The sequence below is a fragment of the Myotis yumanensis genome, unplaced genomic scaffold (genome assembly GCF_028538775.1).
Source record: "Myotis yumanensis isolate MYYU_CA2020_CCGP unplaced genomic scaffold, mMyoYum1.0.hap1 SCAF_9, whole genome shotgun sequence".
NCBI lineage: Eukaryota > Metazoa > Chordata > Mammalia > Chiroptera > Vespertilionidae > Myotis > Myotis yumanensis.
In genome coordinates, this window is record NW_027223760.1 from 29,806,573 (window position 1) to 29,832,384 (window position 25,812).

A 25,812-nucleotide genomic window follows, 5' to 3' on the forward strand; every position below is an offset into this window, starting at 1 on the left:
CTTGTTTACCAGAACTGGATGTTGGATGGGCTGTGGTGTTGGGGGATAGGAGATAAAGGCCAAATAAGATGATAAGCTGGATTGAAGACCCACACATAGTCAAGATTCCTGAGGGAGTGCATCCACAGTAGGAGATCTAGAAAACACCCACACCCCTGGGGAAGCTGGTACAGCTGATTGCAGTGTGGGTGCTCGGTGAATAGTAAAATAATACTCTAAAGGACGCAGAGAAGGAGAAGGGGGAGGAGGAGGAACAGAGGAGGAGGAAGAGGGAAAGAAGAGAGTCTGCTGAGAAAATAAATTTCTAACCACATTTGTGTAGATTTGGGGCCAGAATTCATACTAATTATATGGACACAAGTATATGAAATAACTGATTACATGAACTTGAAACTAAGTTTAAAGTAGTGTCAGGTAGTTAAGAGTGTTGGCACCTGGTGAAATAAAGGCAGGTTTTCTTTGAATAAAGACAATTTAAATTTAGGCCTCAAAGAATTTCTGCAGATAGAGTTTCAACGAAGATAAATTCAAATATCACAAAACCCATAAAGAAGCAAAGCCCTATGAGAAAGAGTCCACAGAAAAAGCTAATGGCAGAATCATCCTGTGAAAAAATCAGATCTGAGAAATATGGATATGGAATTTAAAATAATTATGTTTAATATATTTAAAATAAAAATATTGAAAGTTTGATATAAGAGCAAGTAATAATCTAAGCAAGTAGACATTTTGCAAACAAACAAATACAATAATAATTATTATTATCAAAAATAACAATAAAATTAAACATGCAATGGACAGATGAAGCCACATGTGGTTAGACTCAAACATGTGCCATCAAGATTCCGCCTCAAGGAAGGACTTATCCAACAGCCAACAGTGTGGTCATCAGACACCCTTCAGCGGTCAGCTCCTCAGATGCCAAAAGCTGCCTCTCTGAAGGCCACTGTATCCAGTGACTGAGCAATGAGGGGATACAAAGACCCCATTTCATATGGATGCTAACCCCTCTGATGTGACATTTCACTGCAGAGCTCTTTTCTGGATTAGTCATCATTTTCTTAAGACTCCATTGCAGTTTGCCTTTTCCCTCTGTCCAGCCCTGCTTCTTTCTCTTTCTTTTCATAGGTTTTTGAGCCCTAATAAATAGCGTATGCCCCAAATTCAACTCCAGCATCTGCTTCAAGAGAAGCAGATGACAGAGCACATTGTAAGGAGACCTATGAACTTGGAAAATTGATCCAAAGTGATAGCCCACAGAGAAGCAAATATGAGAGTTAAGAGATGTTGCAGATAGAATAAGGTCTGAAATAGGAATAGTCAGAGTTCCATAAGGATTTAATAGAGGGAAGGGGGGAGAGGCAATATTGGAAAAGATAATGTCAGAGAATTTTCAAAATTAATGAAACACACCAGTCCTCAGATTAAGAAAATAACAAATCTCAAATAAGGTCAATTAATTCATCATTGAGTTAATTAATACACAATGAAAAGATCATGAATTAGCCAGAAAAAAATGGCAGATTACCTTTAGATAATCAAGAGCTAGAAAAACAGATTTTCTTAACAGTAAAATTGGAACCCTAAAAATAGTAGAATCAAAATATGGAACAAAAATAACTGTCAATCTAAAATTGTCCAAAAAAGAATGGCAATTATGTGATTTGACAAAGGTGTTAGCTAACATGGTTATCATAATGCAATATATAAATGTATCAAATCAACATATTGTACACCTGAAACTTAAATGTCAATTATACCTCAGTAAAAATAAAATAAAATGGTATACCCAGCAAAACTATCTTTTAAGAATTAGGAAGAACAAAAGAATTATAGACAAATTAAAGCTTAGAACAAGACTAAGACTCTCACATAACCCTTTTCCTATATAACACTTAGTAGGTATTTTAAAAATTCTTCTGTGGGCTCCTGATCTGCAATACCTGCCTCTCTTGAGGATTTAACATTTTCCTGATCCTGAATGAGGTGACCACAAATTTCTTTGATTTTCAACTTTATAACAATGCTGCCTCTATGCTTTTTTTTTTTTTTAAATCAATCCTCATCTCATGAATCCAGAAATTTAGCTGCTTTTCCATACCTTCATCACACACTATATATGTTACTTGTAACTTTCCAGAATAGCCTGACATACATACTGGGATTTCCTTTCCTTTTCTCTGGATGTACTACATTGTTGATTTATTAGCATTGAATTTATGGCCAACAGCACTATAACTCGTGCCTGAATGAAACTTACCTAACACATATTTTCTCTATAAGGTACATCACAGCTTTTCACACTTAGGAACACTAGACAGAACTTCAGCATTATGTTTGGGGGCCATTTTAAACAGCAAGATCACCAAGAAAAGGCACAAAAATAGAGAAAACATAGCACTAAGTAGATTAGTTTTCATGCAGTATAAGAGCTCAAACAAGAAAACAGCATCACTTTGTTCAATCTTAGCTAGAAACATACCCATCAGGCAACTCATTTTTGCTGCTCTGTGCAAGTCCATGAATTATCATGATAGTGCTGTGAGTTTGATTTCAAAGTTACAAATAAATTTTAATGGGTAGGAAAATTCACATATAAAAATTCACATATTCTCCCCCTTCCAACCCAGGACATGTTCATCTTTTAATATCTTTTTTATTGTTATCTGCAAATAGCAAGGATTGACTGTACAACTAAAACATTGCACAGAAATGGCATGAAAATGAGAGCTGCTTAGAATTTAGGCATTCTTATGTCCTTAAGTTGTTCAGAAAGAGAGTAAATATACTGAATAAATTTAAATGTTTGTCAAATATGCACAAAAAGAACAAAAATAATGTTTCCGAAGAATAAAAAGAATGTGTTTACCTCAAGCAATAACAACCACAAGATGTCATTTTATACCCATCAGACTGGCAAAAAATTAAACTCAGATAACATCAAGCATAGATCTTTGTATTGGGAAACAGGAACACACATATTTTTAGTAGAAGTGTAAATTGATACCAACATTTTTAAAAATATTTTTTACTGATTTTAGAGAGAGGAAGGGAGAAGGAGAGAGAAACATCAATAAGAGAGATACATCAATCAGCTTCCTCCTGCACGCCCTCTACTAGGGATCAAATCTGGAACCAGGGCATATGCCTTGATGTGTAATTGAACCAGCAACCTCATGGTGCATGGGATGATACTCAACAAACTGAGCCACACTGGCCAGGGTGATACCACATTTTGATAAAAATTTGCCAATCCCTAAGAAGGTTTATAATAATACTAGAGGCCCGGTGCACAAAATTCGTGTATGGGTTGGGGAGGATCCCTCAGCCTGGCCTACGCCCTCAGGGGATGTCCGACTGCCGGCAGTCAGACATCCCTCTCGCAATCCAAGACACTGCATGCACCAGTGACCATACTTCTCATACAGGTGAAAGGCATCTTGCTGTTGTATGGGCAGTTACATTGTATTGCCCTGATTATAAAAAGTAGTACATAACATGATCCTTCTGAGGCAGTAGTACCATTTTCCCCATCTTATGGGTGGAAAAACTGAAGCAGAGAGAAGTTAAGTAATTGGCTTTGTCACACAGTTATAAGTGTCAGAATCAGGGCTGACCACAAAATGTGCTAGCCAGAGTCCATGTATGTCATCGCAGCGTCATCCTGTTTTTTCAGTGGTAGAGTAGCCTTGCCAGGTTTTAATTTTTAAATCTAACAGACTCTTCCCAATATATAGGGTAGGGTCCCTAGGTCTGGCTGGCAATCAGGGCTGATTTGTGGGGTGATCAGCCACCCCCCCGACTGGCAGCCACCTTGGCTGGCAGCCTGGTGCCCCTGCTGGCCAGCACCACCCCCTGCCACTGCTGGCCGCCTCCCTCTTGGGGGCAGACGCTCAGTGCGCGTCATAGCGACTGACCAGTTGTTCTTCTGTTCGGTTGATTTGCATATTAGGGTTTTATTATATAGGATGTATTTTAAAAGGTGGCACCCAGAACTGAAGGGAGTACTTCATATGTGAAGCAGTTAACTCAGAGGAGAATGCACTCTTGCTTTCTGTGACTGCTGGCAGGTTCTAACTTGGCAGTCACTCCACAACAACCACACTCCAGTGTGTCAACAGAAACTGTAGACTTATCTGCCAAACCAGAGCTTCCTCAATCTATTATTGGAAAGGTAAGGTTTTGGACCTTCTGCTTGCATAGCTGCCACAATCATGTATCCAGGTAAGGCAGAGGGAGTGAAGCTGCAATGGACGGGTCACGTGCCATGCAGTTCTGACAGGAGATCTTCTCTTTGCCACATGACCTTCTCCCCATTTTAACACAGAATATGTTCTGCTTCTAATATATGTTTTAATCCCAACTTGAAAATGGGTTTTAAATTCAGGTCAAAAGTCCTAGCTCTTAATTGTTAATAACATCTCCTCTTCTAGATATGCAGAACTAACTTTACCTTTGTTTGTGCAAAGCCTCAGGCACCTCCAGAGCAATGAAAACAGCATCAGAGACCACTGCAGGCTGAGCGACGGCAAGGGTGATGGAGTTTGGGCAGGGAGAGAGACTCAGTCACTGCTAGCCCTTCGGCCATGGTAGGGTGAGAAGAAGTGCTGAATCGCCTAGGAAATTCTCGGAGGTTCTTTGGTTGAGATAACATGAATAGAACACAGCTAAGCCACCAGAGAAAGAAGAAAGCAGAGGTGCGGCATGAGGTGAATAGTGGAAGGTTAGGTAAACTACACACTGGGTGATTAGACTCTCCCTGGCACCAGTCCCCAGCCTGATTCCAAAACACCTGCCCATAGTGACATGCCCCATTCAGGACACTGAAATATCCTCCTCATGAGAAACGGAATGGCCCAGATACTCATATATTGGGTTTGGGAACCCTAACACAATCCCTAATCTGTCATTCTATCTAACTCTACACAGAGAGCGATTCCTCTAGCACCCCTCCTAGTTCAACTCATATCCCCTGTCAAGTACTACCCCTGGGGGGAGGATTGCATAGAATTGTGTGTGTAGTATTGCAAATACTATTTCAACTGTATTTTCTTTTCTGCATTCATTTACCTCAAACCATGATAAAAAGCTGCAGCAGCCACCGAAAGCATTTAAATGATAACTAAGCCAAGAAAGAAAACATTTTGGGGATTGAGGGCACCATTTCTGTCTGGTGGTGTCTAAATATGTAGGTGGTTTTATGTTTTCATTTTTTTTCTATTGGGGGATATTTTTCCAGGCACATGGAATCTCTCAGGCACTCATCAGCGAACTGAACTTGCCATCTGTTTTGCAGTAATACCGGGGAGGACATTAGTTATGAACACCCTGGCAGCCCCGATTCCCAAATACCCTTCACTTAAGAAACATTAAACATTTTGAAACAGACTTCTTGGAGAACAGCACAACAGCCTCTCTGGCAGCTTCCGTGGTATTCCTCAATGGTTATTTTTGCTCCTCCATCTAAAAACAGCAGCAGAGAGGGAGGAAGAGAACACATGGGCTCCTCCTGGGGCCAGAACTCTTCTTTGAAATTGCCAAAGATCTAGCAACAGCTGTGCCCATTGGAAGTCAACATCAACTTGTGCCCGGGCTCATCAGATCATAAGGGATCAAGTGCAATTAGCCTCTTCAGGATCAAGTGCAATTAGCCTCTTCAATGGCGACTTGGATTATTTTGCAGGAAATGACTGAGATGAGCCATCTTCCTTATTTTTCCCTCTCTGAATAGATAGGGGCCTTTCGGAGTGTCCTACATTCTGGGCAAAACTCAATCCTGATCATTCTAGGAGAAAGTATGGCAGTGGCATCTTGCAAAGCAATCCCATTGGAGGGGTCATGACTGTCGCCTACCCAAATGAGGCATAGCTCATGGAAATGGTACTAGGAAGGAAATCAGGACAGCTGGCTCAAGTTTCTACTCCGCACTCACTCACCGTGTAGCTAGTGCAGAGCTGCTCACGCCTCTACTGCCCCCATTCCCACAGCAGAGCAACAGGGACAGTAACAGTTGCCACACCTTCCGCACGAATAATCAGCAAGTGCGTTGTGTGACATGTGAAAAAGCTTTATGTAAAGTACAAGGTCTTATACAAATGGGATCATTAAGAAGATTTTTAACATGATTTTTGAGATTACTGAAGGTTTACCTCTGGAACTAAGAAGAACAGAACCAAGATTGCAGTGTGTGTGTGTGTGTGTGTGTTACAAAGAAGGGAGTGTGCAGACTCCTCCACTGATCACAGCCCAGCCCTCCCTACTCAGGCCTCTCATTTCCTGTCCCTGGGCATGAAACTAACCACCCTCCCCACATCCTAGTCCCATAACTAATACAGTCTTTTTCACTTATTCCATTTCTTGTGAATCTCAGAAAGTCAGCCACCATCTAACCTTGAAGCCACCCATTCAGATGACAGAAAGACCAGGTAAGTGACATAAATGGGAAAACATGGCCACCCACAGATGACCTGCACCATCTGAGAGGCTACCATTACTCAGCTCCTGAACTTGCTGGGTCTTCCAGTCTTTCAAGAGGAGATGGAAATCTGGAGTTTTATGAGAAATCTTTGAAATGTTGGAAGGTTATCCAATTATTTTTAACTGTTTGAAAGACCTTGGGACCAAATCAGAAACACTTGTGCCTGAGCTAAGGGTTTGGAAACTGATCTGGACTAACTCTGTATTTTTACAAGTAAAGATCCTCACGCCCTAAAAACGGCATAGTGTAGTTCAAAGACCATAGGCCTGGAGTGAGGACCAGGGTCCAACTCTCTCATCTGTCATTTGCTGTATGTGACCTTAAGTACGTTTCTTGCTCTGTCTGAACTCCAGTTTTCTCAACTGTGAAAGGGGGTAACTATATACCCTCCATAAAGATCTTGAAGGAAATAAACAAGATCATACATGAAAATCACATGGTACGTATAGGCAATAAGTGTCTCCTTTCTCTCAAAGCTAACACGTTCATGGTGTAACTCAAGAACCCATAAGCCTGACTCTGGCTGGGTTCTCGTCCTCACTGTATCCCAGTGTTTCCTTGCTATTGCTCTTATTTTCAGAGGTACATGGTCTGATGTACCCTGGAACCTGAGCCCAGGACTAGAACTTAAGACACTTCCCTTCAAATTCACCTTTTCCCCCATGAACAAGCCCCCTCGCCCTCTATAAATCTCAATTTCTTCTCTGGAACAAAAGTGGCAGCCAGTGTGTAAGGAGACAATAAATCTGCCTATGTTCCCCTAAATCCTAGTGGGCCCATCCATGAAACCCCAAATACCCAGGAGTCTGGGAATCAGCCTCTGATTTGGCATTCAATGCCCAAGGAAATGTGTTCTAAAGTGTAGGTTTTATTATTATTCAGATATGGTGAGGCCAACAGATCAAGAGACAATTGCCTTTGAAAAAAATAGTTTGTTACTCACAGTTTGCAAGAGGAGGGAGCAGGCTACACCACGTAGGGGCGCCCAGGAAAGCACCAGGGTCTATCAGCAGGCAGAGCGAGGAGAGGAAAAAGTAGGCAAGAGCCTTTATTGTGGTTCCCAGAGGTAGGAACGGGAGGTGAGGTAAGCAGGTTTAGGATGAGCTGCTTGGGAAAATTGCAGTGGGTTCTGGGGCATAGGGACTGCCTCTGGTTGTCTGGTACCCAACCCTGGGTGATTAAGACAGAGGGATATGGCCCCTCTAAGAGCTTAGAGAAGGAGGCTGGGTAGGGGCCCTGGATTGGTTGGTTTGCATATGAAAGGCAAGTCCTTTACTCTCTCTAGGAACTGGCTAGAGGGGCAGTCCTTCTTGGATCAGCAAGGCCCCAGATGCCAAAGCAACAGAAATGCAGAAAATATAAAGGCATGACTAATACAGAAGGAGTATTCGGCAGTATTTGCCCCCTCCACACATCACTGGATAGATATCAGCACAACAAGGGGGAGGCTTCCATAATGGGCTCCCAATGTAGGAAAGAATGAGATGGATGTCTTACGAACGCCTCCGCAGGAAAAGGCCCCTGTGTAGGAACAGAAGAAGAGAAGGTCAAAGTGTTCAGAGGGGAAAGGCAGCGAGGAAACTAATGCACCGGGAGCCCAAAGCAGGGTTAGGCATGCTGCTAAGAAACAAAAAAATGTTGTTGGTTTTTCTGTTGTTTCCAGGTAAACGCGGCCCATGGCTTTGGTCTCTAACATGCTGGGTGCTCTTCCTGAGGCTAGATGAAGCCCCACTCCCTCTGAGTGGAGAAGATTAAACCTGAATGCACAGATTGCAGTGGGAGAAGATGATTTTGCTTGAGTACTCTGACCTTTACCAACCATCTCATCAGAATTCCCGCAGCATGAATCTGTGGCAGGCATCCCCTTCAAGTTCCTGTGATGAAGGGCCCTTCTCTTCTGGCTCCAGTCCATGCCCTCGTTCTCAAGTATCTGAACCGGGAAAGCGTATTCCGATGCACAGAGTTCTGAAATCTGGTGAGGGACTAGCTAAGAGGAGACAACGGAAATAGCACTCAGGCTAGACATCTCTAGAGAATCCTGTTTTTCTTCCCGTGGCTGGCTGAGAAAACAATTGCATTTCTCCATATGCCTCCAACCGAGACTTGGATTTAGCACTAGACCCCATTCAAAATGCTGGTTCCAGGCTTCTTTCAGCTCAACTAGATCAGCAGAAAAGTATGGGTAGGCACACATATGCAAGTCCACGCTCATCCAAACAATTGCTCTTAAAACCAGATTACCGGGGTTTTAGAGACTGGACAACAATTTACTATTTAAGAAAAAAAAAATATTTTTATTTGCAAGAAATGGAAATACAAAAGCATAACAATTTCAATTCGTGTTTTTTTTTTTTCCCCCAAACTAAGTACAAGTTACAAAGCATTTATATTTTTGGTATTTGCTTAGCTATGATAAAGAATAAAAAGTCATTGAAAAGAACAGCACGATACAACAGATAATAGGCTTGCAATGTCTTTAGACTTAAACACCGCTGGTCTACACAACCTGTTACAGACGAGAGGCAAGCCCAGCTGTCAGTACAGACATTAAAGCTATACAGTTCAGGGTCTACTCAGTGTTGTTTAAAAAGGGTCACTCACAATTTGTCAGAATGCTGGTGTCTTCCACAGACTCATAAAGCGTTTTACCTGAAAGAGAGATTTTCTAAGCATTGTAGGTCCATGGTGCTCAAAGTTCATGTTCTCTCCCAGCTGATGAACAAAGGACAGGAGCAGAGAAACCCATTTTATTTGTTTTTAGGATGTCAAGCTCGTGCGCTGGAACTCGCAGAAGATTGGATGAAAAGGACAGGCGAGGACCACCTGGAGGGCAGCGCCAGCATGAGGCAAGGAACTGGACTTGCTCAGCAGGGCCCGTGCAGCACAGTGCTGTGCGTCCTGCCCAGAGAACTTGCACGTTTACAGTGTGTTCACACCACGGAATCTGCTCATACTGTTGCATTTCCAATACCCCTCAGCTGTTTATCCAGCTCAGAGTAAGCAGTTGCCCTTGGTTTCTCTGTCTATAAAATGAAAAGACTTAAAGCTTATTTAGCATAGCACCCAGCACTTAATAAGTGCTCAAGAAATATTTTTTCCCTTCCTTCTCGAATCCAAGAGAAAAGAAAGCACTCCTGAAGTCTAGGCCGCCCAAAATGACCAAAGGAGACAACACGTGGATTCTGCCTGCGCTCAGTGCTGACCCTCTGGCCGTGGAGGCATCGTGCATTAATCCCCAAATGGGCCAGGTTCCTTCGCATCGAGAAAATGTCCTGCTCTGTGGATTTATAATACCTTTAATCCCAGTTGGCCATTTTTAGATATAATTGCACCTCTACAAAATGGGATTTTCTAATGGACATAACTCTGCCTCTTTTCTCCTGATGTACAAATCTTATTATTGCTCACTTTTAGGAAACCATTTTTGAGCCTTTAGAAAAAGTTATTTCTCCCCCCACACACTTCAATCTAATACTATAAGGCTATAAATAAAGTCTCCCAAGGATGAGAGCCCTCAGTAATCCTGGGCTCATCTATAAGGCACATGTAAGGCACAAATGAGTGTCTTAAGACAAGGAAGGAATGTGGGGGGCGGGGGAGAGAGAGAGAGAATAAGAATCCTAGCACTTGTGTGTTTGAATAGCTACTGATTAATGATCTTTCCTAGCCTCCCTCACTCCCCAGGGCCTCATGCAGCTCTGTTCCTCAGGAGGGAAGGAATGATGAATGAATGAATGAATGAATGAAAGAAAGAAAGAAAGAAAGAAAGATCTAAAATCTGTCTCTGGCTCCTTCACTGCCCCCATTTCACAGCCCCCTGCTCTCTCCTATACTGCCCTCGTGAGCAGCAGGCGGGGGAGGGGGGGGAGGATCCTATCATATGTTTCCTAATTGTCTCCACTGAAAAGCATTAAAATAAAATGCCTGTCACTGGGGCACCACCTGCTAACAGTCACACTGACTGCTGGCCCTGCAAGCAGGCATGCTGGTGTCTAATAGAGGTTCTCAAAGACTGGGCTCAACAGAACCAAGTGAGTGCCTTCTGGCAGACAGGGGAGGCCGCAAGCCTCCTCCCCATGTCCAGCCTCCCCATGTCGGCAAGGCCAGCGTGGACGGTCCATCTCCTCTCAGGGTGTCTCTTTGTGCAGCGGGCTCAAATGCACGCTCACGGGACAGCTGTGTTCAGAGGAGCGGGCCCTGAGAGGCGGGTCCAGTCTTTATGGTTTTGCTCGGTCTGAGGACATGGGAGGAAGGAGCCCTGAAGTGCTGACAGTTCATCATAAAACACTTGGGGAAAAAAATTCTGGATTCCGACTCACTGCCTCAATAGAGACGAACCAATCAATACTCCTATTCCACGGGCACATGAGATTAACAGCCTTCTTTTGGCATCCAGGCTACACTGAGAGATTTAGGAATTAAAAAATGTGGTATTTATACTTGGCTGGTAAATAACTTGATGTAAAAGCTGCTTTTACAATCCACAAATTAGGTCTCCAAATCAAAGCCATTGGTATAAACCAACGGGTCATCTCATTGTGCCTGCACCGGGGTCGAACCTCACTTCACCTGATGCCCTGAAGGAGCAACGCAGTTCAGCTGTGAGACGTGCACTGCATGTGCATGAGGCCCGGGGTCCCAACACTTCACGGGGATTCCTTCCCAGAACCACGCTGGGGACTGTGAGTCACTGGGGTCTCATCCAGGAAACAGGGACTTGTTCTCTGATCGTTTGTAACAATCTCCTTCAATGGGGGAATCAAAGACAGGGAAGCGGAAAAGCTGCTTGCATGATGAGAAATAGAATTAACATCTGTATAAGCGAGGTATTTACTCTGTGCTTTATGGTTGCACTAACAGTGTCATGTTCTCCAAAACTGAAATTCGGAAGCCAGCGCTTGTCACTATTTGAAATCGCCAGGGCTCACCAGGGCTGACCAGTCTGCGGACCACTCTGTGGGGGAAACAACGGGGCTTACCCGGGACAGAAACGTGCGCACATCCATGAATGATGTGGGACCCATCTACTACTGTCCAACTCCTCTTGTCTCCTGACCCCCTTACATCCTCCTAAAAGCGTGGTTCATCTCCTTTACTCCCCAAAGCAGGGAGTGGAGGGCAGAGGTTTTTCTCAACACAACAGCAATATTAGTTCTGGGAACCCTTTAAAGTGGCCATTTGAGCTCTCAGCTCATGTCCCCCATCTCTAGTGACAGATTCTCATCAGAAGAACGGTTTCTCAGAGAGAATGCCCTGCTGGACAGAAGTTCGGGCGGAGTGTGTAGCCATTTGTTTGCATTTATTTTTATTAAATTTATTGGGGTGATATTGGTTAATCTGATCACATAGGTTTCAAGATATATCTCTATGACACATGACCTATGCACTGGAGAGAGTGATATCAAGGGGGAGTGGGCAAGGGAGAGAATGAAATCCTCGAGGCTCTAAGGACAGGCTCCCAGTGTGCTGCCCCTTCCCGTCGCCCTCCTCACTCACACAAGCAGGTGCCCCGTGCTGGCTGGTTTAGGAGCTTTAAAAGCCCCATCTGGTGCTGGTGCAACAGGTGGGTAGGCTGAGCCATTTTCACACTTCTGCCCTTAACTATGAACCTTCCTTTTCGCATCATCCAAATACTATCTGAGTTAATCCTTTTTAACTTCTTGCCCCCACCCCAGGCTGCCTATGCCTGATCATTACACAACATTTTACAGAGAGGGATGGGTAGGTGGTGGGCCACGGTTACCAGACACCAGCCAGGCCCGGAGGATCCAGAGCAGAAGGAAAGGAGAGAAGGGAGTAGAGAGAAGCTGGAGCCAGAGGCACAGCCCAGAGGGTCCCAGCCCTCCCTGGCCAGTGTAAAGGGCAGCGAGAACTGTGCGAAGGGCTGGCAGGGCCACCAGGACCACTGCAGTCCTGACCCTGCATTCACACACTGCAGAGAAGATGAACTTGGCCATCTCCTGGTCTGGAACACTCTCCATCACAGTAGGGACACACAGGAGTCCCTGACAGTGAGCCCCAGATGTACCTGGACAGACAGACAAACAGATCTGCTTATGAGATATGATGGCCAATGTTAATGACACCAAATCCTGTACTGGATAGGGAAAAGGCCCAGCTGTGGGCTTGATCCTCTTAAGTACAGGTTCCAATGACAATGTGGAAGAGAGAGAAAGAGAGAGAGAGAGAGAGAGAGAGAGAGAGAGAGAGAGGGAGGAGTTAAAGCTAAAGGCCCTTCAGCTTCTACTAAAAACAAAATACAAAATGTAAGCTAATTCCTTTACAAGCTAGGGGAAAACACTTAAGGCAAACTGTCTACATTATACAATAAAAAGGCAACTTCATGTCTTATCTGTATGAAAGAGGAGAGATTTTTTTAAAACTACAAAAGTTACTTTAATCATTAAAAAAATAATAATAAAGTAGGTTGTGGGGGTCACGTCTCTTTGGGTGAGCTGCAAAGTAGCCAAACCTGACTATAAAAGGTAAGACTGTAGATAACAATGTCACCTGCTCCGACCCCAGGAGCAGACCTCAGGCCCAACCCCTGTGTTGAGGCAGAAGAGGGGGTTAAAAGTGGGGGTAGGGGGAGCTGCGGAGGAGGGCCAGGAGCAGGTGTGGCGAGACATGCTAGCAAGGTTGTCCGACGTGCCTGTTGTCGGGACAGGCCTTCCCCGCTCTGTTCTGGGCACAGGACAACAATGCATCTGGCCACAGATCACAAGCTTAAGCCATCTTTCCTCGGAGTTCATCTTAGGGAGAACATGCTTACAAGGATTTCCCACCTACAGTGATAGGCCTCCAGGAACAAAGAGAAGAAAAGGAAATGAAACAGGGCCTGGAGGACTGGGAATCCCAGAGCCTAGGCTGCCCTCCTAGCGCCCAAGTCCAACCCAAGACTTGGCAGGCTTGGCGGGAGGATCTCTTCAGCGGTTGCTAGCGGGAAGCCTCGCAAGCTAATAAATACTATTTACAAATGGGGAGGAGAAGCCAGGAGGCGGATCTATGGGTGAGGGAACACAGGTTATGGAGAAGTCCTACAAGCAACAAGACGGGCAGGTTCGCCTGGAGTAGAGAAGCCTGATTCCTTCAGGCATTGCACTTGCGGCCTGAGAATGTGAGGGGCCCTGGTCCAGAGCGAGGACCACAGGCAAGGGCTGGCGGGCTTGGACAGAGCAGAGTGGCGGGGCGCTCACTGGACACACTGGCACTTCCGGGGCTGACGGGGCGGACACACCGGAGACCAGGCTGAGGGAGGCGGGACATCAGTCACTGCTTCGCCAGATCCCAACAGGCATCCTGGGCTCTTGATGGCCAGAGCGTGGGGTCTCCAATGAATAAGAGTCATCTTCTTCAAAGAGGTGGTCACACCCCCAGGTGAGAGCCAGGCTGTAGATTTGCAGCCCGATTGGTAGAAACAAGCCCACTTGTCCCGCGCCTGACCCTAACGTAATTTCCTAAGGCAGGAAGCGAAAGGGAGGGAGAGATCGGGCTCCCTTTGCAGGGAGGACCTGGGGGCTGCAGGGGGAGGGCTCTCACCGCAGGTGGAAATCGCAGGCTGTCCTCCCAGCCAAAGCCACGACTGCTCCACTGCTCGTCCATGTCTTCATCCGTGTTGGGTGGGAAAAAGGAAAAGCTTATAACAAAGGTGGTTTGGGGAAGTAAAAGCAGAGCCAAGAGAGAGAGGGCGGTGGAGACCGCCTCTCAGAAGGTGGCGTTCACTCTCCTGTCGAGTTCGACAACTTTTAGTGTTTCGTTCCCCTCCAGTTTGGCGCCGACCCTGTGAAGGCAACAAGAGGAAAAAGCAGTCTCAGCCACGCTGGGTTGGAGACACGATAATTCCCTGACTGCAACGTTGTGGGCTGGCCCAAGCGTGCCCTTGTTCCTTCCCACCCAGCAGCAACTCTGTTCCCAAAGCCTCCCATTACCAGCCTGGCCACTGTCCTCTTCACCACCTTCCCCCATCCCCACCCAAGGGGAGGTACCCCAGCCCAGAGACTAGAGATGGCGGTTTCAGACTGATCTGTTGTACACTGCTTTAAAGGGCTGCATTTATTGAGGGTCCTTTAAAGTATTGTATTGACTGAGGATGGCTAGACCCTGGGAAGGACAAAACAGAAGGATAAAGCTGATCCCTGTTCTAGCATAGCAAATAATCCCAATAAAGACCCCCTAGAGAAACCGTGGGCAAACTACGGCCCGTGGGCCGGATCCGGCCCGTTTGAAATGAATAAAACTAAAAAAAAAAAAAAAAAAAAAAAGACCGTACCCTTTTATGTAATGATGTTTACTTTGAATTTATATTAGTTCACACAAACACTCCATCTATGCTTTTGTTCCGGCCCTCCGGTCCAGTTTAAGAACCTATTGTGGCCCTCGAGTCAAAAAGTTTGCCCACCCCTGCCCTAGAGCTTCCAAATAAGTAACTGGAAATAATAATAAAAATACAACAGAAAATAACTACATTATTATTAAACTAGAGGCCTGATGCACGAAATTCGTGCAAGGGACTCGCCCTTGCAGCCCTGGGTGCCTCACAGCCCCGTGGCCCCGCCCCCGCACCCACTGGTCATTTCGTCAGGTCATTCTGCTGCCCAGTCTAATTAGCATATTAGCTCTTTATTATATAAGGATTGTGTAACAGCCTGGAGAGTCCTAGGCACTCGGAGGAGGAACAGGCAGGTCCAGTGCCCCGGAGACATCCCAAACAAGCACATTTCAATGGGGCCTGGATAGCTGAGCTGAGAGGGGAGGCGACTTGTGTCATGAACCAAATACTCAAGCAGTTGAGTCTCCATAGCCCTACAATTTCTCTATAGTGGAATAATAATAACCTCTTAAAGTAATTAATGAGATTTATGTATCATATTTGCTTAGTGCTTAAAATGGTTAAGTGCCAGGACACGTTCAATATGCAGGTGTGATGTAAACCTGTGAAGGTATATGTCATCAGGAACCTTCCCACAGCATTATGGGGGCAGAGCTGAAGAATTAGAAACGGAATCTCTCCCGCTTCCATTGGAATAGCGGCATTTCTGGGAGGCCCGGGGCAGAGGCCATGAGGCCATTCAGCTCCATCCCCAACCACACCACACGACCGGAGCGGGAGTGTGCACGCAGACCCCCTCCTGTGCCGTCTGCCATCCCAGGCACCTCCCCTCACACAACAACACCTGGCACCCACGTAAGCCTTTATGTTTACAAAGGGACGTTTCTCCGTGACTGAGGGCAACAACTCATGGAGAACCGGAGCCAAATGTGCTGCTTTCAATACGGAAGCACGAACATGCACAGTGTCTCTTCAACGGTGCCCTCAACAGAAATATGTAATTACAACTCGTGCATGTTCACTTACATATAAATGATAAAACTACATACTGACATATAGCATAGCATGTATGTTAGCTGGAAGCTAGAGAAGGTGTCTTAGGCTGCATTTGCACGGCAAGCATCCTTCTGGGACTGACTGTGTGTTTACTCATGCGGCTTTGAGGGGGCGATGAGAGAGTGAGGAAGTGGGGCAAGCCCTTTCCCCACATCCTGAAACCATTGCTGCCAATGACAGAGCAGACAGGGGGGTCTTTTCCCATCTCTACTAAAGGCAGCTACTGGCAAATAGTACACCCTCCAGAGTCCCCGGGCCTGGAAATCGGTCCTGAAAAAGCAGGACTGACTAGGCCTGTGAGAGTCTCCGCCCGCAGTGCAGGCTGCTGACCCCTGACCCTGACCGGCGCAGCGGAGGAGAGCGGTCTGTGTCCGCGGACTCACAGGTGCTGCTGGAGCTCCCACAGCACTGACTTCTCCAGGCTGCTCTCGTTCGAGATAATGAAATGGGGAAGATCCACGTCCGGCCTGGACTCCAGCCCCGACGCCCTGAGCAGGGAGGAGCCTCTGTCCCAGCGGCCAAGCTCCCCCGCCGAGGCGGGGCTGGACGGCTCCTCCAGGGGAGAATGCTCCTCGTAGATGAGCAGGTTCCTGGATCTCACTGAGGACAAAGCAAAGCACCGGGTGTTAGGGAGACACCACGAGGGCACAGCACATCCCCCCGGGCTGGGGCAGCTGACAATTTGCCAGGGAACATAGTCGTGAGCAGTAGTTTGTAAAGTGGGCTCCGCTGAGTTCTACAAAATTCCCAGCGGTGCCTCAGCCCCGGGGGGCGAGGGGGGAGGGCGGGGGGCACAAGGAGGAACCTTTGGAGAAGCTACACTTTCATCACGTTTTCAAAATCAAACGTTCACATAAGACTCCCTTCAGAAAGGTGAGCTTCCAGAAAGCTCCAGAGGAATGAAACGGAGACCCTCCCCGCGTGCTGAGTGCGGCCTTACCCACGGAGGCTGTGTACCGCTCCGGCATGGAATGCTGGCTGGGCAGGGCCATCTTGGTGGCAGAAGGATAGGGCCCATAGCCCTGGAAGAAGCTGCCGAACGCCACGGCAAAGCAGAGCACAACCACCTGCAGGCGAGGGACAACACGGAGCGGTCGACTCCAAGGCCCACCGAGCACACCTTTCCACCCCCTGCCCCGGGAGGCCCGGGGAGAAAGCCTCCCCCCACCGGCCAGCAGGCGGACCGGACCGGGAGCGAGCTGTGCGGTTCCACCGACCCCACGGCCCCTGGGCGCGGCAGGCTGGGCAGAGATGGAGACTGGGGAGCGGGCGGGGCGGTTAGGGCGAGTCCCTTCGGGAAACTCACCATGAGGCAGGTGCCCGTCTGCGTGCCGGCCAACTTGCAGGTGCGAGAAACCTTGCCCATCACCAGAGTCTGCAGCTTCTGCAGCTGCTGGAGGAGAGCCCTGCGTGTAAATGAACAGAACCATGAGGCGTCTCGGAGATGACACAGGCTGTGGGGGGTCGGGCCCCAGCTCCAGGGCAGGTGCCGTGACTTCGTGTCTGAATTTGAGGAGAGAGAGCAGGACAGTCGCCCACGGAGAACAGGGGACACCAGTGCCTACCAGGGCCGGTGCTACGGAGCCCCCTGGGGATCAAAATCAGTCGCTTCCACCGCTGCCCAGTTCTGGTGCTGTTCTAAGAGGTGAACACCCCAAATCATCCCTGACATGTCAGGACTCGTCGGTCAGCCACTGGGGGGAAAAGCGGAAAGACCGTTCTGACCAGCTGGTGCAGGTGACACAGGGAACTCATTTGCCCAAAGAAGAGAAACACCGAAGAGGCGTGAGGAAGGAGAAAAGCAAAGAGCGGAGGAAAATGCCCAGCAGAGAACCTGGGAGCAGTGAGCAGAGGTGGCGGCCATGATTGGCGATGACACCTCTCTCACAGAGCCGCACTCGGTGGAGACTTGAAGAAAGAGAGAAGGACGGCAAACAAGGATGGCCGGGAGGCACACAGCCGGGCCCTGCAGCCCGAGGTCTCTGGAGGCTCAGGGCACCGCCACAGGCAAAGGTGAAGCCACAACATGAAAGAGTCGGGCAGCTCAGAGCAGGCACTAGGAACCAGCCAGACTCTGGCTCTGATCTTTCTCTCGGAAGAGACGGAGAGCAGGAGCAAAAGGAGTCGCCCTGCCCCTGAAACTGGACTGTGCATCATCTTAAAAGGGGAGGGCTTGGATGAGAATAGCCTGTTCTGCTCTGAGTACCTTCAGATCACAGCGAGAGCAGGTGGGGAAATTCCTGGCAAACCCTGCACACGGCACGCCGCAGGCGAGGAGTTTACGGCACACTCTCCTGAATCAGAGTCTCGGAGCTGAATTTTGCATGAGCTCTTCCCCTCTTCCCAAGCCCAACGCACAAGGCAAAGTGGGAAGATTTTACAAGCAGATGCTTTTCCTTGAGTCTCAAAGGGTTTCACTCTGTAATGTGACTTTAGAACGCCAGGCGAGTTCACTGGGACACACTAACCCACCACTCGTTCGCAGGAGCCGGGCTCGCGCGGGTAAGTGCCCCTCGGTGCCGTCTATCTCCTGAATAACGTCCAGGGGCCTGAAGGGCAGGCAGGTGGACCTGGGGCTGCAGCTTCTCCCCGGCAGGTGCCAATGAAAGGTGTCTCCTGGGTGTAAACCAGTTAAGGACGGGCTGGCTATAGGACAATACTGCTTTCAGCAGTTAGATGGCTAAGAGTGGGGGCAGATGGGAGCCACCCTGAGCACATGCAGGGGAGGCTTGCTGAACCCAAACACCTGTGTGCGGTCCCAACGACACTGTATTTTTACCCTGTGCCATGATTTTAACTCAAGCAAAACAAAGTCTTCCATCCCATTAATTAATATCATTAATTGAAATTTTCTTAAATGGAGATTTTTAAGGTCTTAGTTGTAAATTTGTTGCTTTGTGGTTATCTAGAAATATAATCACATATAGTTGAGACCTGATTCAGTCATTGAAAGTGTTCTGTACGTTACTCACAGCTGAGAAATACTGATAGCATGATTGCCTTAAATTCTACTTAAAGAAATCTTGTCGTTTGTGACAATATAAATGACCTTGGAGGGCACTGTGCTAAGTGAAATAAGCTAGGCGGAGAAAGACAAATACCAGGAATATGTGAAATCCACCCCCCCCCCCCCCAAAAAAAAGTCAAACTCAGAAAAACAGAGTAGAAAAGTGAAAAGTGGTTGCTGGGGCTAGGAGGAGGAGAGAACAGGGAGAGGTTGGTAAAAGGGTACAAACTACCAGCTGTAAGATTAATAAGGTGTAAGATCTAATGTCTAGCATGGTGGCTATAGTGATAACACTGTATTGTATAATTGAAATTTGCTATGAGAGTAAAACTTAAATGTTCTCACCAAAATATCCTATATAATAAAAGCCTAATAAGCAAATCAACCAAACAGTGGAATGAGTGGTGGACTGGTTGCTATGACGAACACTGACCATCAGGGGGCAGACGCTCAATGCAGGAGCTGCCCCCACCCCACAGGCCCTAGGCCAGCCAAGGCGGGTGCCAGCCGCCCCCCCTCCCCCATTGCCCCACTGGTTGCCCCAAAGATCAGCCCTGATTGCCAGCCAGGCCTAGGGACCCTACCTGTGCATGAATTTCATGCACCGGGCCTCTAGTTAAAAATAAAAAGGTAAATATGTGAGGTATTAGATGCATTAACACAGTGTGGGAATTCCTTTCACAATGTATATGTTTATCAAATCATCACATTGTGCTCTTTAAATATCTTACAATTTTATGTGGTAACTATACCTCGATAAGGCTGGAAAAAAGAAAACATCTGCAACCAAACGATCACATGACACAGCAAGTATTTTTCCTCATCGCACTTTTTCTCTCTTCTCCCGGCACCTCCCAAGAGCACTCCACTCTTTCCCCTGCGCGGTTGCCTTTTCTAAATTGAGAGCTGAGTGACCGACTGCACACCCACTTCCTGGCGAACTCTGGTTTGCAGAGCTGAGCTGGGGCCAGCAGGAGCACGCATGCTAGTAACCACCATCTGTACCACCCCCAAAGCCCCGCTGGGTTCTCTCTGATGTTTTCTGGAAGTCCTGGGGCACACAGACAGGTGAGTACACAGAAAAGACCTGGGTGGGCCACGTGCACAAACCTCTCCCCTTTTTTTTTGTATTCTAACACCTCTGCGGCACCAGGTAATAAGGTGGTTGTTGCCAGCTAAACTATGGCAAGGGGCCTCCCTGTTTCCTGGGCTGCCTGCTGAAGAGCCACATCTATGAGTGACGGCTGCCACCTTTGCTGGGCACCTCCGCCCCACAGGCTCTCCTGCTAGCAGCCGAGGTGCCCAAATTCAGCTGTGCTCTGCGCACAGTGGGGGACGTTTCTCCATCCAGGCCTCTGTAAGATAGCAGCTTTCCCAGTGGTGCCAAAGCCGTTTACTTTGCTCTAAAGTCTTAAGGTGTTTTTAAAGTGAGACCACCATTTCTGTTTTTACCAATTGGCCCTAATCACCTGCAACCTTCCCACCCTCCCCCCTGCCCATCCCCTGCTCCTGCCCAGACTTTAGAATGTGAACCACCAAGGAAACCAAGTCTATCCAATCCTTGAAGTCACTCTTCTCTTTCCATTTCTGGCTGAGATCGTGAGGCCTGGTACTCCCTTCCCTAGAAGGAAGAGTCTCCACCGTCCCTCCTACAAACAGACCGCTCACAGGCCAGATATGCCTGAACCCCAGTGGCATGATGCCTGGGCCACATGCTGCGGGTTTGGGAGAAGGACCGTCTCAGGCTGGCTGGGCAAGCAGAGAAGGCGCCTGCCCACGGTTTGGGTTGCCCCTTCTTGGCACCCGCCGCACATCCTCTGCAGACTCAAAGATAATTACACTCTGAATCCACTGCCAGCGAGAATGGGTGGTTAGTGGTCCCTGGCTTCCGGCAGTTTATAATCCAATTCTTTAAGATGAGCAAACACGTGGTTTAAAAGAGATACTTTAGTTTGAAATTTTGTTGGAGAGCAACAGTGACTTATAACGGCTGTTTGCTGCTGCTTCTCACTGGGACTGGTGAAGGTGACCTGGACCGATAGTGGAAGTGATGGGCTGCGAAGGCCACACCCATCAGCAGCTGGGAGTGGTACCCCCCCACCCGCCCCTCAAGGAAAGTGAGTTAGCTCACCCACCCGGAAAATCTAGATAGACTTGTGTGGTCTGATAAAGTCAAGGAAATTCATATCCATTCATATAACACTCATTTTTGTCATAAGGAGAGAAAATCAACAGCTCAACAGCGATGGAGTTCTGGAAACTTCACAGGCTGAGATACCAGGTAATTGTCTCAAAGACACAGAACTAGTGAATGGAAGACCTAAGACGGAAACCAAAACCTGACTCCACACCCTGTGTGCTTCCAACAACTTGGTACCCCAATCTAGAACCTCATACAATTAGCCTCCAAAATACTTATTTAGCTAAATAGATTTTTCTTAAATCCAGTGATATTAATATCATATCAACAAGAGCCCAACCAAGAGATAAGCCCACCGATAGAGAACAGAAGGTTCCTATCAACACGGACCAAGCCGCACCTGGAAGAGCCACAGTAAAGCCCAGCCTGTGGCAAGGAGACATGTACTAACCAAGTTCCAGTGGCCATGACACAAATACAAACAATAAGGGCACACGACACACTTCGAGGCACTTCTCTGGAGAGACCAAGATAAGATGCAAGAGGCAGGGAAGACTCCCGGGTGCTCCACACCCTGCCTCAGGCATCTGGAACTCAAACCTGGGCTTCGTTTATGGAAACAGAAACTAGACGACCATCTCTCCGTGGCCCCCCAAAGAGCTGATGTGATGGCTTGAGGATGGCTAAGCTGATACAGTCACTATGGGGGTGGGAGGGGGATAGGCTCCCACAGCAAAGGAACCTGAGCTTAGATCTCAGTGCCACTGCTCTGTGCCTTTCATCTGGTAACTACGTAAGTCCCAAGTTTAGGCCGCTGGTCGAAGTTAGACTTCATCAGCTGACAGAGTGGCGAGAGAACCCCTTCTGGGGGACCCTGGGTGTGCTGAAGCAGCACCCCTTTGAAGAGTGCTTCAGTGTCTCTCCACGGTGACAGACGAAGCCAGGCTTCTTCACGGGAACGCCTGGGCACTCCGAAATGGCGTGCTCCGGGATGGGCGGTACTCTCCCAGAAGTCCCCGGGACAGGGCCACAACCAGCACAGGTAACACTGTGACCCTGCTTCAGGAAGGGCTAGGTAGAGAAACGGCAGCCACCAGATGAATGAAAGAACTATTTTAAAACAAAAAGCTATAAAATGAACCAGAGGGCAGACCCAAAAGTGCGTCCAAAGCTCAATATAACTTCTCCTGGATCACTATATTCTACATCATCAGTGATCATGGCTAATTATGGCTTAATGAATTCGTGGGCTTCTGGGAGTAAGGTCTTAATTTAGAGAAAGGAGTACTCTTAGCAATCGTTTATCTGGGCCAAGAGATTTCACACGACTTGTTAAATCGGAGTGTCCCACACGCAAACTGAAAATGGGGATTTTTGTCCTGTGGTGAGATGTAAAAATAAGCCTAGAGGCTGTCCTCATACAGTTCCTTGCAAAAGAGCAGTTGAGAGAAGCTGCCAGTCTTGCCCAAAATAAAGCATCACCCTGTATCTTTGGGGGGCGTATCAAAGGAAACTGGGCAAAACCTTCAAAAGTAGCGACAGTGTGAGACACAATCTTATAATAAGTGGGAAATGTATCAACAGACTCATGTGTTTTCTTTGTATTTGGTTTAATTTTGTTTTCTTCTGCTTCCTTAATTTACAGAGAGAGAACAGTCGTAACGTTATTGCACATTATACTTTGAACATTCAAGTACCTAATTTCCCACTGGAGTCAGAAACCAAGACAGGGGAAGAAGAATGAACTGGTGGTTCCCAATTACTTGCTGTGCTGACAGCTTCAGACCAGGCCCTCTTCATAGATATACTTTTAAAGAACAAGAAAAATAGCATTGGACAGAGAAGACTATATAGTATGAAGGTCACAGAGAAAAATTAAGGAATTCTTATTTCTGACAACAACAGAGATATATGTCAGGACAAGCAGGGTTCCCATGAGGTCTGGGGAAAGGGTAGAAATGAGACCCACACACCACCCATCTTCTCATCCAACTGACCCCAAGCCAGGCAAACTCTGCCTTCAGGTGCCCCCAGCACCTGCTTCTTCCACCTCCCTCCAAGGCCAGGTTTAGAATTCTTGGGCTCCCAGGGTTCCTTGCCAAAAAGCAGTGGTAAGGGAAGAAGACTTCTGGCTACAGCCTGCTCCCCTCCACTTCTCATCTCTGGCTGTGCCCCACAACAGCCAGCAGACATAGTCTTCCTTGGGTCTCTCACGCTCCTACATGTTGTACTGACTATGCCATGATTGCAAGGCCCTGAGCCCTCTTTTCCATGGGATACAACATGAGTTATTTATAAAGCTGGTAACCTTGAGAGATGAGGTAATGCCTCCCCCTGAGTGGAAAAGCGGGCTTATTTATTGCCTGCTATAAAAGCAGTGGATTCCCCAAGCTCAGGGTTCCTTAGCTGTGAACGGAAAGCCACTGAGAACACTGCATCTTCCCAGATTCATCATGGAACGTGGGGGCCAGGAGAATCGATGCTCATGCTGCTTGCTGTGCTGGAGTCTCTGGCCCAGGAATCTCATGACTTCTGTAAATCAGACCAAATGCAACCCCAGAGCTGATACACAGTGCAGGATTCCAGGCACACACTGCCAAGGTTCAAACTCCATACTCAGTGCTCACAACGAGTGGCATTTAGTCACCCATTGGCTTAATGGAGATGGCCTTCTGATGTCCTGGTCAACCCTTTATAGAACAGATTTTGTTTGCGTAGAGAGCCACACAGGCCCTGGAAATGGACTAAGACCCTTGGAGCAGAGAATTCCAGGGTCCCAGGTACCAGGGTATGGTCTGAAGGGGTACAGCGAGAGCTCTGGATAGACACATCCCCTTGGTCCTGCTGACCACTCATCCCGTGCAGAGGGGTGTGGCTAGAGGAGAGCCAGGGTCCTCGGAAGCAAGGCCTTCTTGTTCAGGTCTAAACTTGGCCCTGTGCTTCGGAAGGGCAGTGTCCTCAAAGGGGAAAGGGGCACAGCAGACCAGAAACCAAGGTAAGCAGCTGAGTGAACCCCATTCTACCTCTAAATGTCTGGATGGCCTGAACCTCACTGTGCCTCAGTTTCCCCTTCTGAGAAATGAAGTGATTAGAAGTTAAATAAGATGATTTCTAAAATAGAACTGAAATCCAAGTTCCTGTGATTCTACAAATCAGGGCTCCAGGAGGGGGACTCCCAGCAAAATAAAAAATGAATAGAACAACCTGAGTCACAAATCCCGAAAACTACTGGGCTAGGCGGTGTGTGAGTGTGTGTATCACTTGTGCAGAAGAATATAAAGGGGGAAACACAGGATTTCTCAGGAACGAGACCAGGGCAGGGCCAGAGAGCCTGCAGTTTAAAGCTGGGGAGTGACACACACACGTCTCGCCTACACTTTATAAGTGAAAATGCATTTCCTGATTGAGCATAGGAAGGAGGCCCCCTGGGAAATTCTCTCTCATCTCACACATTTCCTGAGGGCACGCAATTAGTGGATCGCCTCAGCAGAAGTGCGAAGGTGCTTTCACACCGTCTCAGCTCCACTCCAGAGGCCCCTGGGGAAGGCTGCAGGAGGGTTGAGAGGACCTCATCTCCTCTCTGTCCCCATCCTCTTCCAGTTCTGAGCTCAGCTAACAGGGCCTTTTCACCTAGAAACCTATACTATGTGAGGTGGCTGCTGCTGAGGGCGGTATAAACCGAAAGATTCAGAACTGACTAATCTGAGCACTCATTTTCATCTGGATGGAAAAGTCCCTTGTGGGGTGCAGCACAGAAATAGTAATGTTAGAGGCAGAAATAGAATATTGGGGACTAGCTATCAGTTATAAGAAATAAAATAAGAAATATTAACCATGCCCTGTTAAGCCTGAGTGTTCGGTTCTGATTTAAGAAAGCACGATGTCACCGGCTGGGAGTTGCATGCGGGACCTGAGGGCTCACCTGGAATTGCAGCCCCTCCCCCCACATCAGGGAGCTGCCTATTATCATGGAAAGGTTAACAACCTTGTTGCAGAAACCAGAGGTGCCAACCCTTTGCAAACTCCAAGCCCTTTGCAAACCCCCAGCCCACATTACCTGTAAACTGTAACCATCACACCCATTTTGCATACCCATTCCTACTCCTTTTGCCCACTTCCCCATGTAATCTTTGTCCTTCTACCCAATATAAGCAGCTGACTTATGCGGGGGGGGGGGTTGAGGGGGAGTAGAGAGCAAATTTTTGTGGATGACCTGCTGCTCTCCTATCCTGCCAGCATTATTGGAATAAACGCTCATATATGATTCAACCCTGTCTCTGCTGATTGGCTCAAAGAGTGACAGGAAGCCCAGACCCATTGGTTGTCTGGTTTCAGTATCATGAAAGAGGTGTAATTTTTTCTTTAATTTGGTCAGTGATGAAATTCTTATTCACCTTTCCCACCATGTCCTGTCATAGGAAACAATGGCACCCAAGGTGTCCCATCCCCCTTCTGGTGACCCAGGTTCCTAGTCACTCAGCAGTCACCTCTACTTCTGTCCAGCTACCTCCAAAGGACAATGATACAAGAAGCATAAACAGAACACAAACACAGGTGTGTGTTCATGAGGCCCAGCCCTGTACTTATTCCAAACACAGGGTCACCTACACGATGTGATGTGAGGAAAGGGTCCAAAAGTCTCCCCTTACCACACACCCCAAACACCAACTCCTCAGGCCTGGTTTAGGGCAGGAGACTGTGCGGTGTCCTTGGAGCAAGGGAGGCCTTGGCAGGGAGCCGGGAAAGAGGGAAGAAGTCAGAGGGAACGCAGGCCCACATCCCTGTGGCATCAAGAGCAGCTC

The 25,812-nt window shown here is 47.5% G+C and overlaps 1 protein-coding gene across 2 annotated transcripts in view; it reads right to left on the bottom strand.

The window, feature by feature from the left end:
- Positions 1-8,744: 8,744 nt before the first annotated feature.
- The window catches only part of CREB3L2 (cAMP responsive element binding protein 3 like 2), a 110,758-nt gene continuing 93,690 nt past the window's right edge, over positions 8,745-25,812 (bottom strand). For both annotated transcript variants that reach the window (XM_070423980.1, XM_070423981.1), the window contains exons 9-12: positions 17,170-17,269; positions 16,804-16,930; positions 16,247-16,463; positions 8,745-14,258 (exon numbers count right to left, since the gene is read on the bottom strand). In XM_070423980.1, the coding sequence (XP_070280081.1) occupies positions 14,183-14,258; positions 16,247-16,463; positions 16,804-16,930; positions 17,170-17,269 (520 nt within the window). In that variant the 3' untranslated portion in view covers positions 8,745-14,182. The remainder of the gene's footprint in view (positions 14,259-16,246; positions 16,464-16,803; positions 16,931-17,169; positions 17,270-25,812) is intronic.